We start from the raw sequence: 16,093 nt of genomic DNA, 5'->3' as shown, positions 1-16,093 counted from the left end.
CATATATTGATCTATAAGACCCAGATGAAGACTGAGCAATTGAATATCATATATCATTTAACTAATGTATTTGCAAAGAGTATGTAAAGATGTAAAAAAAAATGGACAAGATAGAATATTAAAGAAAAAAGAAAAGTAACATTTGCCCATAGGGGTGATACCAGTTCTGAAAAGAAATACATAAGCATAGAAAAAGACTCTGGAAATTAATCCAAATACTAATAATAGCAACTCAGAGGAGTGAGAGAGTTATGACATTCTAATTTTCTTTCTGCATTTTAATGTATTTAAAAAAATTTTTAATGTTTATTTATTTTTGAGAGACACAGAGACAGAGAGACAGAGTATGAGCAGGGAAGGGGCAGACAGAAAGGGAGACACAGAATCTGAAGCAGGCTCCAGGTTCTGAGCTGTCAGCACAGCGCCCTACGTGGGGCTCGAATTCACCAACTGCGAGATCATGACCTGAGCCAAAGTCAGACGCTTAACCAACTGAACTACCTAAGTGCCCCAAATTATTTTTAAAATTATCCTTGGTTGATGAGATTTAATTTAGTATGAGAAAAAGGTAATTGAAACAACAACAGAAGTGTACAGAAAAGGTTAATTCAGTGCCAAACCCTAGGGGAATGGAGGGGACAATCTAAAAAGATGAAGGACTCCTGAATAGGATAACTTCCCGAAAAGCTTGAAAATCCAGATATGAAATTGGTGCCAGAATCACAACTTTCAGAGACCAGTAACCATGAGTATTACGTATGCTGAGTGTTGGTCTTTCCTTACAAAAATTTCCTATTCCCAGATGACAATGGATTTCAGAATGAAGAAGTTGTGGAAAAGAATGAAAAAGATTTTCTTCTGAGGATAACTATATTTATGGTTAAGGGAATGAGAAAGTCACAAAGAGTTTTAGTATTTGTAAATATTTAATTTCCTTTTAAACTAAAATTTCAAGTTATTTTAGAAAAATGTATTTTGCTTACTTTTCCTTAGTCTTTCAACTTTATAGAGTATACTTATAAAATAAGTATACATATTTATTTATACATCAATATATACATTTCTATGAGTTTGGATATATGCATGCATACATAATACCATCACACAAACAAGGTAAAAAACATCCAATACAATTGTTGCATTGGTCTTTTTATCATCCTGCACACTCTCCCATCAAAGCCAACAGTGAAGAGGGTCTAGGAACTCAGGCTTTTATGATACGAAAACCAACATCAGTTGAAAGTACTTTAAGAAGAATCAGAAACATGTTTGCTTCCCCCAGAAGAAACACTATTGGAGACTAAAAGTGTCCCCAGAAATGAATAGGTATTCTGAAGGAGCATTTTCATGATTCCCAAATTTTAGGGTTGTCAAGGGACTGTGATACTGTTATCAGCAAATCAGTTAGTGATTGTGAGTGCCTCTTCCTCTTTTTAAAATCAGCTTTGTTGTTGTATAACTTGTGACAATAAAATGTAAGTATTTTAACACACAGTTTGAAGAGTACTGACACATATAAATGCCTCTGTAGCTACCAGCCCAATTAACACATAGAACATTTCCATCACTTCAGAAAAGTTTCTCTTGCCTCTCTGGAGTCAATCACCACCTCTGTACCCAAACCAGGAAAACCCTGATCTGATTTCATTCACTATAGATTAATTTCTCTCTCACTAAAACTTTCATAAATGAAATAATAAATAATACATTCTTTCGAGTCTGGTATCTTTCATTCAGTATAAATATTTTCAGATTCAGTCATACTGTTGCATTTTTTATAAGTAATCCATTTCCTATTATTGTTAAGTAGTATATTCTGTTTTTTCAACATACCAGTTTTTACCTTTTTCCAATGCTTCTGCCCTTTCTATTCTTCCTCGAAATACATTCACTTCTTTTTTTTTTAACTGTTTTTTTTTACTTGTATTAAGTTTTCAGAGACTGAAAGAGCACGTGAATGGGGGAAGGGCAGAGAGAGAGGGAGACACAGAATCTGAAGCAGGCTCCAGGCTCTGAGCTATCAGCACAGAGCCTGACGTGGGGCTTGAACTCATGATTCGTGAGATGATAACCTGAGCTGAAGTCAGACGCTTAACTGACTGAGCCACCCAGGTACCCCTCACTTCTTTTTTTTTAACATTTTAAAATTTATTTTTATACAAAAATATCTCGTTTTGAGAGAGAGAGAGAAGGAGAGGAGCAGAGAGAGAGAGAAAGACACAGGATCCAAAGCAGGCTCTGTGCAGACAGCAGAGACTGATGCAAGACTCGAACTCACTAACCGTGAGATCATGACCTGACCCAAAGTCAGATACTGAACCTCCTGAGCTACTCAGACACTCCTCAAATATATTCACTTCTTATCTGTTTTAGTGCTTTGACCTAAATCTTCCCACTTCCTCCAGCTGTCATTTTCTAGAATATTCTATCTTCCCCTCAACACCGTTTAGATCTCAACTAATACCACTTTCTCAGTGAGGTATTTCTTAACTCACATACCTCAACATATCTTACGTATCAACTTACATATCATCAATTTTCTTTCAACACAAATATTTTATTTCCAACTTATTCACCATCTGTTCCTCTTACCTGAATAGAAAATTATACATAATTATTCACTATTCTTTCCCAAACTTAGCTGACTATAAAAAAAAAAAAACAACCAACCTACTTACATGAACGAATGATTAAATTTTTACATGTGCCTGCTACCATCGTCACAACAATTCCACTCCTGACCACAAGATGGCATTGGCAGGTCCATTTTTGCCTCCTTCCTCCAAAATGGGATACCAGACATTTCAGTCCTACGGCCTCCTTTCATTATTCCCATGGAAACTTGGAAGGTTGTTATCTGTCTGATAAGATACCTTTGACAGATAAATAACAATTTGTCCCTCACTCACTTCTTTTTATTTACAAATATAAAATACGTGGAACATTTTACATTTCTCTTCAAGAAATACCTATGAAGTGATTATCTTGCACCAAATATTATTCTATGAGAGGATGGGACTACCATAGACACAGGAGAAAATGGCAATCAGACAACCTCGTTAGTATGAAACGATCAAATGAAGCACACTGAATTCCAGCTCCAGTAGAAAACCTACTTACTTAAACTGTGCAGCTCTATCATGACTAGAAGTACCCTTAAGTATCATGAATCAGTGAAAATAGAAGACTGCCTTCATTACAACCTGAAGAACCAGTGGGTCCAGGACATCAAATCTGTAACTAACTCCAGGCACCTGTACTCATTTCCAAAAACTAGCAAGTGAGTACTTTGAGCAAGAGACTTGATTTCCCATTTGTACATGGGCAGAGTCATCCCAGTGCCTCTCTTCTCTCAGCACACACCTCTAGGGTGACCTAGTGGCTAAGAGAAGCCAGTCAGAACTTAACAAAAGCAGGTCAGCTTCTCCTGGTTTTTAAACATTATTCAGGGCTGAGATCTGCTGTCTGAGCTCAGTTCTGCAGTAACTTCAAGAGGGGAATAATGCATCATCAGTGTTGTCTACTCTGCACAGAGCCAAACACAGTGTTATTAGTATGATGTATTTCATGCTCAAAGTCAACAAGCATTTCTTCACCACTTACTATGTGCCAGTACTGTGTTTGGTGCTGGGGTTATGAACATAACAAGTTCATAGTTGATCCTAAAATCCCCTCCTCCAACCTCTTCCAGCACCTGCTACAATCTACAGTCATCACCCTCACCCACTTATACCCTGATGACCTGATTATGTATTTATTATTGATTCTCTGCTACATCTGTTATGCCTGAGCTCACTAACTAATCTTACTCTATCTTTGAGGCTAGAGGTCAGAAAGCAGAAGAAGAAGAAAGGCCCAAGGAGGTATGATGCTTCACTTAGCAGAGCCTTGTCCTTATCCCCAATCCCAGATAAACCTGGAGTCTCACTCAGTCTTTGACTTCCAGTTCCCAATGTGTGTATCTCAGGTATGGACCATCATGGAAGAGTTTTGGGATTCACTACTTTCTAGAAGCCCTAGAGTTACCAGCCATGTTATTTCTTTTGTTTTTTTTTAAGTTTATTTATTTATTTTGAGAGAGAGAGAGAGAGAGAGAGAGAGAGAGAACTTGAGAGGGGAAGAAAGAGAGGAAAAGAAATAATCCCAAGCAGGTTCTATGCTGTCAGTACAGAGCTCCATGTGGGACTAGATATTGACCTGAGCTGAAATCAAGAGTCAGTCTTTTCATGTGCCTATTGGCCATCTGGATGTCTTCTTTAGAGAAGTGTCTATTCATATCTTCTGCCCATTTCTTCACTGGATTATTTGTTTTTCAGATGTGGAGTTTGGTGAGTTCTTTATAGAGTTTATATACTAGCCCTTCGTCTGATATGTCATTTGCAAATATCTTTTCCCGTTCTGTCAGTTGCCTTTTCGTTTTGTTGATTGTTTCCTTTGCAGTGCAGAAGATTTTTACCTTCATGAGGTCCCAATAGTTTATTTTTACTTTTAATTCCCTTGCCTTTGGAGATGTGTCAAGTAACAAATTGCAGTGGCTGGGTCAGAGAGGTTTTTGCTGCTTTCTTCTCTAGGGTTTTGATGGTGTCCTGTCTCACATGCAGGTCCTTCATCCATTTTGAGTTTATTTTTGTGAATGGTGTAAGAAAGTGGTCTAGTTTCATTCTTCTGCATGTTGCCATCCAGTTCTCCCAGCACCATTTGTTAAAGAGACTGTCTTTTCCATTGGATACTCTTTCCTGCTTTGTCAAAGATTAGTTGGCCATACTTTTGTGGGTCCAATTCTGGAGTCTCTATTCTATTCCATTGGTCTATGTGTCTGTTTTTGTGCAAATATCATGATGATTACAGTTTTGTAGTAGAGGCTAAAGTCTATGACCCAGCAATAGAACTGCTAGGAATTTACCTAAGGGATAGAGGAGTGCTGATGCATAGGGGCACTTGTACCCTAATGTTTATAGCAGCACTTTCAACAATAGCCAAATTATGGAGAGCCTAAATGTCCATCAACTGATGAATGGATAAAGAAATTGTGGTTTATATACACAATGGAATACTGCATGGCAATGAGAAAGAATGAAATATGGCCTTTTGTAGCAACATGGATGGAACTGGAGAGTGTTATGCTAAGTGAAATAAGTCATACAGAGAAACACAGATACCATATGTTTTCACACTTATGTGGATCCTGAGAAACTTATCAGAAGACCATGGGGGAGAGGAAGAAAAAAGAAAAGAGGTTAGAGAGGGAGGGAGCCAAAACATAAGAGACTCTTAAAAACTGAGAACAAACTGAGGGTTGATGGGGGATGGGAGGGAGGAGAGGGTGGGTAATGGGTATTGAGGAGAGCACCTGTTGGGATGAGCACTGGGTGTTGTATGGAAACCAATTTGACAATAAATTTCATATTAAAAAAAACTGGAAATCTATTCATCACAGACATTTTCCAGAAAGTGAATATTAAAAAGAGAATTCCTGTCCTGTATATACATGGAATTCTATAACATTCAAAAGAAAAATCAAACAAGCCAATGAAAAATGGGGAAAAGTCTGGAACAGTCTTATAAGAAAGTATATTCAAAGTGCCATTAAACATTTGAAAAGGTATACAATATCATTAGTTAGGAAAATGGTAATTAATGCTAAAATCAGACTACAAACCCATAGGAATGATTAACTTTAAAAATACGATAACATCAAATACTGGTAAAGGTATGAATCAACAGAAACTCTCGCATACTGCTGGTCTGAGTGTAAACTGGTACAAATTCTTTCAAAAAACATTTGAGAGAAGCGCCTGAGTGGCTCAGTCCGTTAAGCCTCTGACTGGCTCAGATCATGATCGTGTGGTTCGTGGCCCCACTTCGGGTTCTGTGCTGACAGCTCAGAGCTTGGAGCCTGCTTTGAATTCTGTTTCTCCCTCTCTCTCTCTCTGCCCCCCTGCACACACTCTGTCTCTCTTTCTCTCAAAAATATATAAACATTGAAATTAGATGGGACGCCTGGGTGGCTCAGTCGGTTAAGCGTCCGACTTCAGCTCAGGTCACGATCTCGCAGTCGGTGAGTTGGGGCCCCGCGTGGGGCTCTGGGCTGATGGCTCAGAGCCTGGAGCCTGCTTCCGATTCTGTGTCTCCCTCTCTCTCTGCCCCTCCCCCATTCATGCTCTGTCTCTGTCTGTCTCAAAAATAAACGTTAAAAAAAGATTTAAAAAAAAAGAAATTAGAAAAAAATACAAAAAAGCAAAAAACATTTGAGAGTATCTCAAAGTTGACCCAGCAATTTAGTTCCTAGAATATTAACCAGCAGATATGTATATATGTGTGCTCTGAAAGGCATAATAATGTTTATAGAAGCATAATTATTTATAACGAAAACCTGAAAACAAAGAAAGTATCTAAGAAAGGAAAAATTGATTAACTTTTGCTATGCTCATATAATTAAAAGAATTAAAAACAATTAACAACTGTCATACACAATGTGAAAAAATCTCATATGATAATGTCAAAGGAGCCAAAAACAGAAGTATACATACTGTATTATTCAATTTATATATTTTATTATATTATAAATGCAAATTATAGGGAAAACCAATTTAGGATGTTGAAGGTCAGGATGGTAGTTACTTTGGTTGTAAGAGGAGAGGACAGTTATCGGGATGGGCTAGAAGAGAATATGTAGTAAGGATCAGAATTAACAAACTACAGCCTAAAAGCCAAATCTGGCCTACCACCTGTTTTTATAAATGAAGTTCAATTTGAAGAGAGTTACACCAAATAAGAATGGACTATAGATATTTCCATGCTACAGCATCAAAATTGCATAGTTAAGACAGAATACTATATGGCCTGAAAAAGCCTAAAATATTTACTATCCATTCCTTATAGAAAAGAAAAAAACTTGCTGGCCTCTATTCTATACCATTACCTGGCCTGCAATTATATGTGATGAATCAGTGAGCAGTACACTCACATGCATACCTTGCTGAATGCATGTTACTGTCTTTATAACAAGTTTATTTACAACTCAGCAAGCCATTATTTGCTTCCTATGATGTATCCAGATGTGTTCTGGGTGTTTTGTGTAATGCATAAACCATAAAAAGCACAATCATTTTCCTCAATAACCTCAAAACTTCCATAGTCATGACATATCACTCAGGGAATAAGTAAATGTCACTTGGTATGTTAGTGTTTTCATGCTCATTAGCAACCCCAAGATAGTAGAGCAGTGGAAAAACAACTGAAACAGATTGCTTTAGACCTTCAATAGAAATTACCTATTGCTACATAACAATTACCACAAATGTTGTGTCTTCAAAAAGCTCAAAACATTTATCTCACAACTTCAGTAAATCAGGAGTCTGGGTACAGCTTAGCTGAGTCTGCAAGACTGTAATCAAGGTATAATCAGGGCCATGATCTCACTTGATGTTCAAATGGGGAAGGATATGCATTCAAGATCACATGGGTGTTGGCAGGATTCCATTAGTTCCCTGTGGCCTATTAGATTGAGGGATTCAGTTTCTTGCTGGCTGTTGCTAAAGGAAGCCACATTTGGTTCCTAGCTGGTTGGTGGCTACAGATGGCCCTCAGTTCTTTGCCATGTGCCAAAGCACTATGCTGTCATTTCATCAGAGCCACATTTTAGGTAACATAACCATGAAAGTAATATCCTATCACCTCTGCTATTACTCCATTGGTTAGAAGCAAGTCACAGATCCTACCCATATTCAAGGGCAAAGGATTACACTAGAGTTCAAGGAGGCAGGGATAATCAGGGTTGATTTTATTGTTTTATAGTCTGGCCACCACAGAAAGATTTGGATGGAAACTGTAGTTATATTGTAACCTCTATGAAGGCAACAATGGTAAAACTTTGAATTTTTTCTCACTGACTCATAAAATTTTGTGCTATGATTTGCTCATATTTCATTTTTTTGTTTGAAGTATCAGTCCAGACACTTGAGGGGTTCCACATAGAGTTATAGCACTTGAATTGAACCCCTCAGACTTCCTGGCATTAAGAGTTCTTAAACAAGGAAGCATAGAAATAATAGCCAAATGGAAATTAAAGAAAAATAGCTAAATATAGAAGAGATTACTGATTTTATTGATGTCTAGGTAAACGTAAAACTGTTCTTGCCTGTGTGGGACTTCTCTATAAAGGAGAAATATACTGTTCATATCTGGGTCTTCTTTTTTCCCAGGAATCTAGAATTGCTAGGCCTACAGGTACCTGGATGGCTCAGTCAGTTAAGCATCTGACTTTGGCTCAGTTCATGATCTCACAGTTCGTGAGTTCAAGCCTCGCATCAGGCTCTGTATTGACAGCTCAGAGCCTGGAGCCTGCTTCAGATTCTGTGTCTCCTTCTCTCTCTCTGCCCCTCCCCTGCTCTCTCTCTCTCTCAAAAATAAATAAACATGAAAAAAAAAATTTAATGAATTAGAATTGCTAGGACTAAAAAGTAACCTGCTTCCATGATGCAACTGTCCACATTGACAACAATGGTCACACTCCCCGAGGAGTCTTAGGCCCCTGAACTTAATACCACAGGAAAACAGCAAGTATGAGAGCAAGAACACATGCACATGAGAACTCATTCACCCACAGTGACTCAACTACTAGTTTAAGAAGTCCCAATTTATATGTGAAGAGCTGACCCATTTCTTGGGGAAAAGCTAGTGAGTGTCTGGGCAGAGAAGGTTTGGGAGTGGATATATCATCCTCCCGATGTGTCAATGCAAAAATGTAAGGATAGGGGCCTGGAAACTGGGGGGATATGTTCTCTCCTAATTGTCACTATAATTGTTATTCCAATGAACACTGGTTTGCTATACTGTCTTCCCAGCATACTGATAATCCTTAATCCATAACATGCATCCCTCTATTCCACAGGGCCTAGAACACTGTCTAAACTCTCCATTTATATGGATAATTACATGTTTTGCATTTAATCCCTGTGGATTACTAGTCACTTGAGTTAGTGGCTAAAATCCTTCTGAGATTATACAGCATTGTCCTGTATTTACAGATGGAGACAGAAGATTTCAGTTTTCCTCTGAATATGGCCTCAGGGAGATGCACATTTCACCAATGGCCCCACAGATCAAACCCACTTTGGTATAAAGTCCATGGCTCCAGAAGTGTATCTCGTTCTCTCTCTGAGAGTGAAGACAAAGAAGGCTCCTCTTTCCACGTTGAGCTGGTAAGAAGGTAGAAAAAGGTGTCCATTGTGTTGAATTTACACTTTGATTGTTGCCTATTCACAAATATTCATATGAACTTTCAGAAAAGTCAGGTAACACTAGGATTCATCTTGTCTTAAGGGATCCACATACCACACAGATATCTGATTCCTACTAGCTGATAGATAAAAATTATAATTTTTCACAGACTGAATGGAAACCTTGAGAACTAGAGTTTAAAAAGGAACCACAGAAAGTACCTAAAAGGAATTGTAACATATATGCTTATTATGGGGTATTTACTCTCAGGTAATAAACTTTACCTAGTATTGTTAAAAGCTTGATTGAAAAGTATTAACATTACAATAACTACCATTGGTATTATTTAAGTCTTCCTAGAATTGATTTTAACAATTCAACAATTAAATGTATTGCTTTCAAAATTATGTTAAACATTTTAATTGAACAAGATTTTATAATATTTATAACATTTCTGTGTGTATTGATTCAACTGTCTCCTCTATTCCCTGTAACATCTATTTAATCCTCTATCATGTCCTCAAACCAGCCTCCATCACTCCACACACTTTGAACAGCAGCAAATTTTCCCTTAATAATTCATAAGGAAAAAAAGTAGGCACTGGTTAGAAACAAAAGGAAATTCTGACATACTTTATGACACAGATGACTCTTCAGGTTATTACACTAAGTGAAATAAACCAGTCACTGAAGGACAAATACTGTGTGATTCCACTTATATGAGATGTTAAGAGTAGTGAGAACTCTACATAGATAATTGGGGAAAGAGGACTGAGTGTTTAATGGGTATACAGTTCAGTCTTACAAGAAGAAAAGAGTTATGGAGATGGATGGTGATAATGCTTGTACAATATTATGAATGTATTTAATACCACTGAAATGTACACTTAAAAATGCTAACAATAGTAAATTTTATATTAGATTTATTTGACCACAATTTTTAAAAAAGGAAAAAAAATCCCAAACAGGCACTGCCTCATAATTCCCTCACATGACCTTCCATCAATCTACTCTTTTGCCACTTATTCTAGAGGGTCAATGGAAATGGTGATCCTTATCTTTCTGAGGGTTAATTACTGTTATGCTCTGTATTCAATCACCTACTACTTTCTTACTGAGTTTTCTATACCAATTAATCCCTATTGTTCTATGTTTTCAATCTCTCACTATCTTCTATATCTGTAGCCTCAGTTTATAAATATATATATTTCTCTAAGTTTGTCTAATCTTGTAGAAATCCTCCATCCACCTCTGGTCTTCTTTAGTGATGGTCTATTTCTCCACTTGCCTTCACTGATGACTTCCCGAAATAATTTACCTGTGCCTCTATTACTCATTTTTCCATTCATTCAAGACACTGTAGCAGCTTCTCAGCTGTCATCCCTAGACTCAACTGTTTTTTCTAGGGTCACTATACTGCTTGGGTGCATTTCAAATTTTTAATCCTTAGAATATTTGACCACTTAAGCACTTTGACATTGTTGTTCATGTAACACCCAGTCATATCATCATCTCTCTTGGTTTTAATGGTTCCTGTAAAGCATCTAGCCTTGTTTTAGTGTATATAGTCCTTTCCAGTAACTTCTATGGAGTTGGTCTTCATTGGTTTTCTTTTGTAAATCTACCCTCTGAGGTTGTTCACCCACACTGTTAGATTGAAATGGCACTTATATAATGATAACTTCCAAATGGATATTATCAGCAAAAATCTGGAGACTTTTGCCTGGAAATTGATACCCATGTGGGCACTGGAGAGCCACGGATATCTTTAGGTGGGTTTCTCTTAGTCATTTAATATACAACCTATTCAAAATGGAATGCATTGAATTATATTATCTATTATATAGTAATTATCCATCCATAGAATCTTATGAACTAAAATTCTGTCAGTATAGCAAATAATTATCATCATAAATTAGACATATTTTCCTTGAATTTAAGAATATATATACTTAAAATAGAGTTTGATTTAGAGTTTTCTCAATGATAGAGTATTTATCTATGACCTATATAGCTCTCCTTAAGCAGAAGAAAATTTATCTAGAAATTTTTGTGTGACAATGTAATTTATTATTCCTATAGGATGTGAACATTGTGAGGACAGCATGCTACAAATCCAGGAAAACATGCAGATCTTAAGTAACTTGACATCTAAATTTCCAACCTTCTTATTGACTGGAATTCCTGGCCTAGAGTCTGTCCATGCGTGGATTTCTATCCCCTTCTGCTGTCTCTATGCCATTGCCCTCTCTGGGAACAGCATGATCCTGTTTCTCATCATTACCCAGCAGAGTCTCCACGAACCCATGTACTATTTCCTCTCTCTGCTTTCAGCTGCTGACTTGGGGTTGGCCATTTCTACAATGTCAACAACATTAGGTATCCTCTGGTTTGATGCAACGGAAGTCAATCTAGATACCTGCATTATCCAGATGTTTTTTCTTCATGGATTTACATTCATAGAATCTGGGGTGCTGGTGGCTATGGCTTTTGACCGCTATGTGGCCATCTGTGATCCTCTGAGGTATACTACTATTCTCACTAATTCCAGAATAATTCAGATGAGCTTGTTAATGATTATACGTAGTGTAGTATTAATAGTACCACTACTTTTGCTCCTTAAGCCTCTCTATTTCTGTAGAGAAAATGTCCTTTCCCACTCCTACTGCTACCACCCAGATGTGATTAAATTAGCATGTTCAGATACTCAGGCCAACAGCATCTGTGGATTAATTGATCTCATCCTGACCACAGGAGTAGATACACCATGCATTATCCTGTCATATATCTTGATCATTCGCTGTGTGCTCAGTATTGCCTCCCCTGAAGAACGCCATAAGGTCTTCAGCACTTGTGTGTCCCACATTGGAGCGGTCGCTATTTTCTACATCCCCATGATAAGCCTATCCTTGGTGCATCGCTATGGTCCATCAGCCCCCAAAGTGGTCCATTCGATGATGGCTAATATATATCTGCTTTTTCCTCCAGTGCTCAACCCCATCATCTATAGTGTAAAAACAAAACAGATTCGCAAAGCTATATTCAGTCTTCTCCTTGCAAAACAAACAGAGCTGTTTGTTTGAGAAAAACCTGAAAAAAGTGACTTTCACTGTAAAAAAGTAGTCCTGGTAAGTTACTGTCTATCAGATTTTTTTTTTTGTCATTTTATTCCTTAATCAACAAATATTTAGAGAGTGGTTTTGTGTTTTCAGTCATAAATATGTCACATCCCAAGAATTTTATAGTCCAAAAGGGAAACATGAAAATCATTGATAATAAAATAAGAAAATACTCAGAGTAATTAACATTTAGTGACTACTTTATACTATGTGTTCTACTAACAGCTTTTAAGACATATTCCATTTACTCTTCAAAGAGCTCAGTGAACTATACAATATTAATTACATTTTAGAGATGAAGAAAGTGAGGCCTAAAGACATTTAGGCCATCAAAGGCCAGACATCTGACATGGCTGAGGGTTGAGATTTGAATCCAGGCTTTCTGCGTCTTAGATGTCATGCTCTTCACTAGTGTATTAACATTCTGCCAAAAGCATCTAGGAAAAATATTATAAGATCAAAAGTAAGAACTGAAAAAGTAAGAATCTTCATGTTGATATATCATGCCTTAAAAGAAAGTTGTGTTGTCTTTCTTAGACTATAGTTTGTTTTCTTCATTCATAGTTAATAGTTCAAAAGATTAGAATAGATATGTCATGCCATGTAAGCCAGAGATCAATATTTAGTATTGGACAGCCAATAGCACAGCTTCAAGGATTAGGGGCATTTGCTAATTCATTACAGGAAATGGGAACTTTGGAGAACTAGAAATAGTTTGAGGCAGAGCTTCTTAACCTTTTAAAGCATAACAGTCCCTTTGGAGTCTAATGAAACCGATGAAGACTTCTCCACAGAAAAATCACATATAAACACATTCAGATTTTCCACAAAATTTCAGAGGCTTCACAAATGCCACAAAGGACCTACTATGGCTATCTTAACCAACCAAAGAATCGACATAAATAATTTATGATGTTCAGCCTATAAACAGCTATACATGGCCATACTTAAAATATTTTGTTCCTAAAAAAGAACTTATGGTAACCATATCAATTTAAGAGACAGGCAGAAGGTTAAAAGTCAGTTGTATAAAATAGTACAAAAATGAAGAGGAAAGTGGAGTCTCATCAATTTTATTGCAGTTGTAAAAGTAATCAATAGGAGGGATGTTTCATGTAGCCCACAAACACTGGGATATAGCTGTATTGTTAAGCTGTATTATTTAGACTTGTATTTAGAACTTGTCACTTTCTCTGAACTGTTACGGCCTGTATGGAGTCACGGACAACATCAGATAACTTTTCCTCTGGAGACTACAAGCCTGAAAAAAAAAAAAAAAAAAAAAAAAGGGCCAGCACACGTGGAGCCAGCGCACATCAGCTTACAGGCAGCCATGCTGTGCATCTCATCTCAACTCTGTGTTCCACCATGTCCTACTGGCAGCTTGAAAAAACCATTTATACCTGGGAACTGAAAAACACTACAAATGAGGACTTTTTAGTTTTCAGAGATTCAATTTGCCAGCACACAAGCAACTGGGATGCTACTTTATGTTTGGCTTTGTGAGAAGCAATAGAAATCAAAAGTTCAAAAGAACATATTCTCTGCACTCAAGAAGCTTAAAGTCTAGTGTGTGAAGCAGTGACATAAACAAATATAAAGTAATGTACTAACTTGATAAGGCAAAATTATACCTCTTGTTTGTGTTGCCATCTAAGTTGAAAATGTTTCCAAAGGTAAATAGAGGAGATGTATATTTTGGAAGAAACTAGAAGAACGTGAGAAGTACTGCATCACCATTTTACTCCTCATGGAAGAATACTCTTCTGAGTTTTAAATTCATAGGTCCTATCTGGACACAGCATTGAAGAATATACAAAATTTTACCTCTTTTTTTGTTTTGTTTTCTCTACCCATTGGATTCTATTAAGTGACTTTAGATTGTAGGATTTGTATTAGTTGCTTAAAGAAAATCTTTTGCTTGAACAATACTATTCTATAAAGGAATTGATTTGTAGATTTAGTTTAGAAATTTGGGTGTGCTTCCTGAATGTATGGGGGACTTTTGCTCTGGTAATTCTATATGTGTGTTAGCTGACTGGAGCTTCAGAAAGATAGAACACCTGGAAATATTAGAGCTGAGGGACTCATATGTTGAGATGCTCAAAGGGCCACAGTATTGCCAAGTTTGCTGTGATTGAGCCTATCTCTGGAGGATATCTAGAGTTAAGAAAGTGAACAAGATAATGGCAAGAGGGGAATGCTTTTGATATATTTAGGGAACTTTATAAGGTGCAAGCAAATATTTGCATAATTTTATTTAGGTTGAGTTATATTGTTGATCTACAAAATGTCTGGCATACTACATATGCATGTTACTTAGTATAATTCATTAAAGGGAATAAACTAGTACTTGGCTTAGTATATTGAGTGAGATTGAGGTAAATTCACTAAATTAACATTCTAATAAAGTTTGTAGCTCAAGGGGAAACCACTTGAAAAAGATTATCCACATGAAAAAGATTAACCACATGAAAAAGATTATCATGGGGAGTCTTAAGGATCTGAATAGTTCATCCTATAGGTCACAAGAGAAAATAAAAGAGAATGGCAAGAAAAAAAAAAAAACAGCTCTGTGCGTGTGAAGGCATGATTTTTTTCATTATGTTTTTCCATACACTGTATATGTCCTGATTCTTTCATTCATGCACATCTGTTGTGTCCCTTGCCTTTTTTTCTCTCTTTAATTTATCCATCCAGTAAACTGTCATTTGATCAATTATGGAAAAAATGGAATCAAAATGTTTCCTTCAGAAGGATGGATAAAGTCTCTTAGCCTTGTAGTAAAACATGCTTGCTTATCTACTTCATTAGCCAGGTTTTCCTTTTTTTAAAAGTTTATTTATTTATTTTGAGAGAGAGAGAGAGAATGAGTGGGGGAGGTGCAGAGAGAGAGGGAGAGAAAGAATCCCAAGCAGGATCCATGCTGTCAGTGTGGAGCCTGATGTGGGGCTCAATCTCATGACCCACAAGATCATGACCTGAGCTGAAACCAAGAGTTGGACACTTAACTGACTGAGCCACCCAGACACCCCAATTAGCCAGGTTTTCTAACTAGACTTGTATTCTTACCATTCCTCAAATGCAACAGGTTAACTTCAAGTTGAATTCTGCTACTTCCCACCCCAAAATACCATATTCCTTCCTCTTTTTCTTTTAATCTATGTTGATTTCCTGATTCTACTTCTTTTATGAACAATTCTTTAAGCAATAGAATAGTGGCTGAGAAAAGTAAGCACATCAGGATGGATAGATTATATAAGGTCAGAAGATCTGCCCTAGGGTGTGTTCCATGAGAGGCCTAGAGGACACACCATTCACTAAGTTCATTAGGAATGAGCTGTGAAAATGAAACCAGCATCACTAAGAAGTTGAGAAGTAGCTTTTTTCTGCTGACCAGGGACAACAGGAGATAAGGTCACTGAGACAGGCTCATTAATATCCATGTATATGATGAGGTCTGGACATAACAGAGGCCAGATAATCACCAAAAACCAGAGGGCTGCAATTGTCATAAAAACCAACAAGATCCAAAGAACAGGCAATAGAGTTCAAAGTGAAAGCAGTTGTGGGGATGGTTAATAGAGCATGACATCCCTGGAGAAAATAGACAGCCAACAAGGGGCTAGGGAACATTACAAGAAGAAGTCAAGAATGGACAAGAAGGAAGCTGGAAGAACTGTCATACTTTAATGTAAGCTTCACCTTGAGTTAAACAGAAAAATAAGGAAAAAAAGTTTCGGTGGAAAGAA

The 16,093-nt window shown here is 37.0% G+C and overlaps 1 protein-coding gene across 1 annotated transcript; it reads left to right on the top strand.

Annotated features, from left to right (window-relative positions):
* The first annotated feature begins 11,327 nt into the window (after positions 1-11,327).
* LOC131486576 (olfactory receptor 51F1-like) lies at positions 11,328-12,345 on the top strand. The gene is given in 2 exon segments (XM_058686489.1): positions 11,328-12,259; positions 12,261-12,345. Coding segments are annotated over 2 exon segments (1,017 nt in total).
* Positions 12,346-16,093: the final 3,748 nt, after the last annotated feature.

The sequence above is a fragment of the Neofelis nebulosa genome, chromosome 10, assembly GCF_028018385.1.
Source record: "Neofelis nebulosa isolate mNeoNeb1 chromosome 10, mNeoNeb1.pri, whole genome shotgun sequence".
Lineage (NCBI taxonomy): Eukaryota > Metazoa > Chordata > Mammalia > Carnivora > Felidae > Neofelis > Neofelis nebulosa.
The sequence above is the reverse complement of the archived record's forward strand: the minus strand, read 5'-3'. Positions and strand labels throughout refer to the sequence as shown.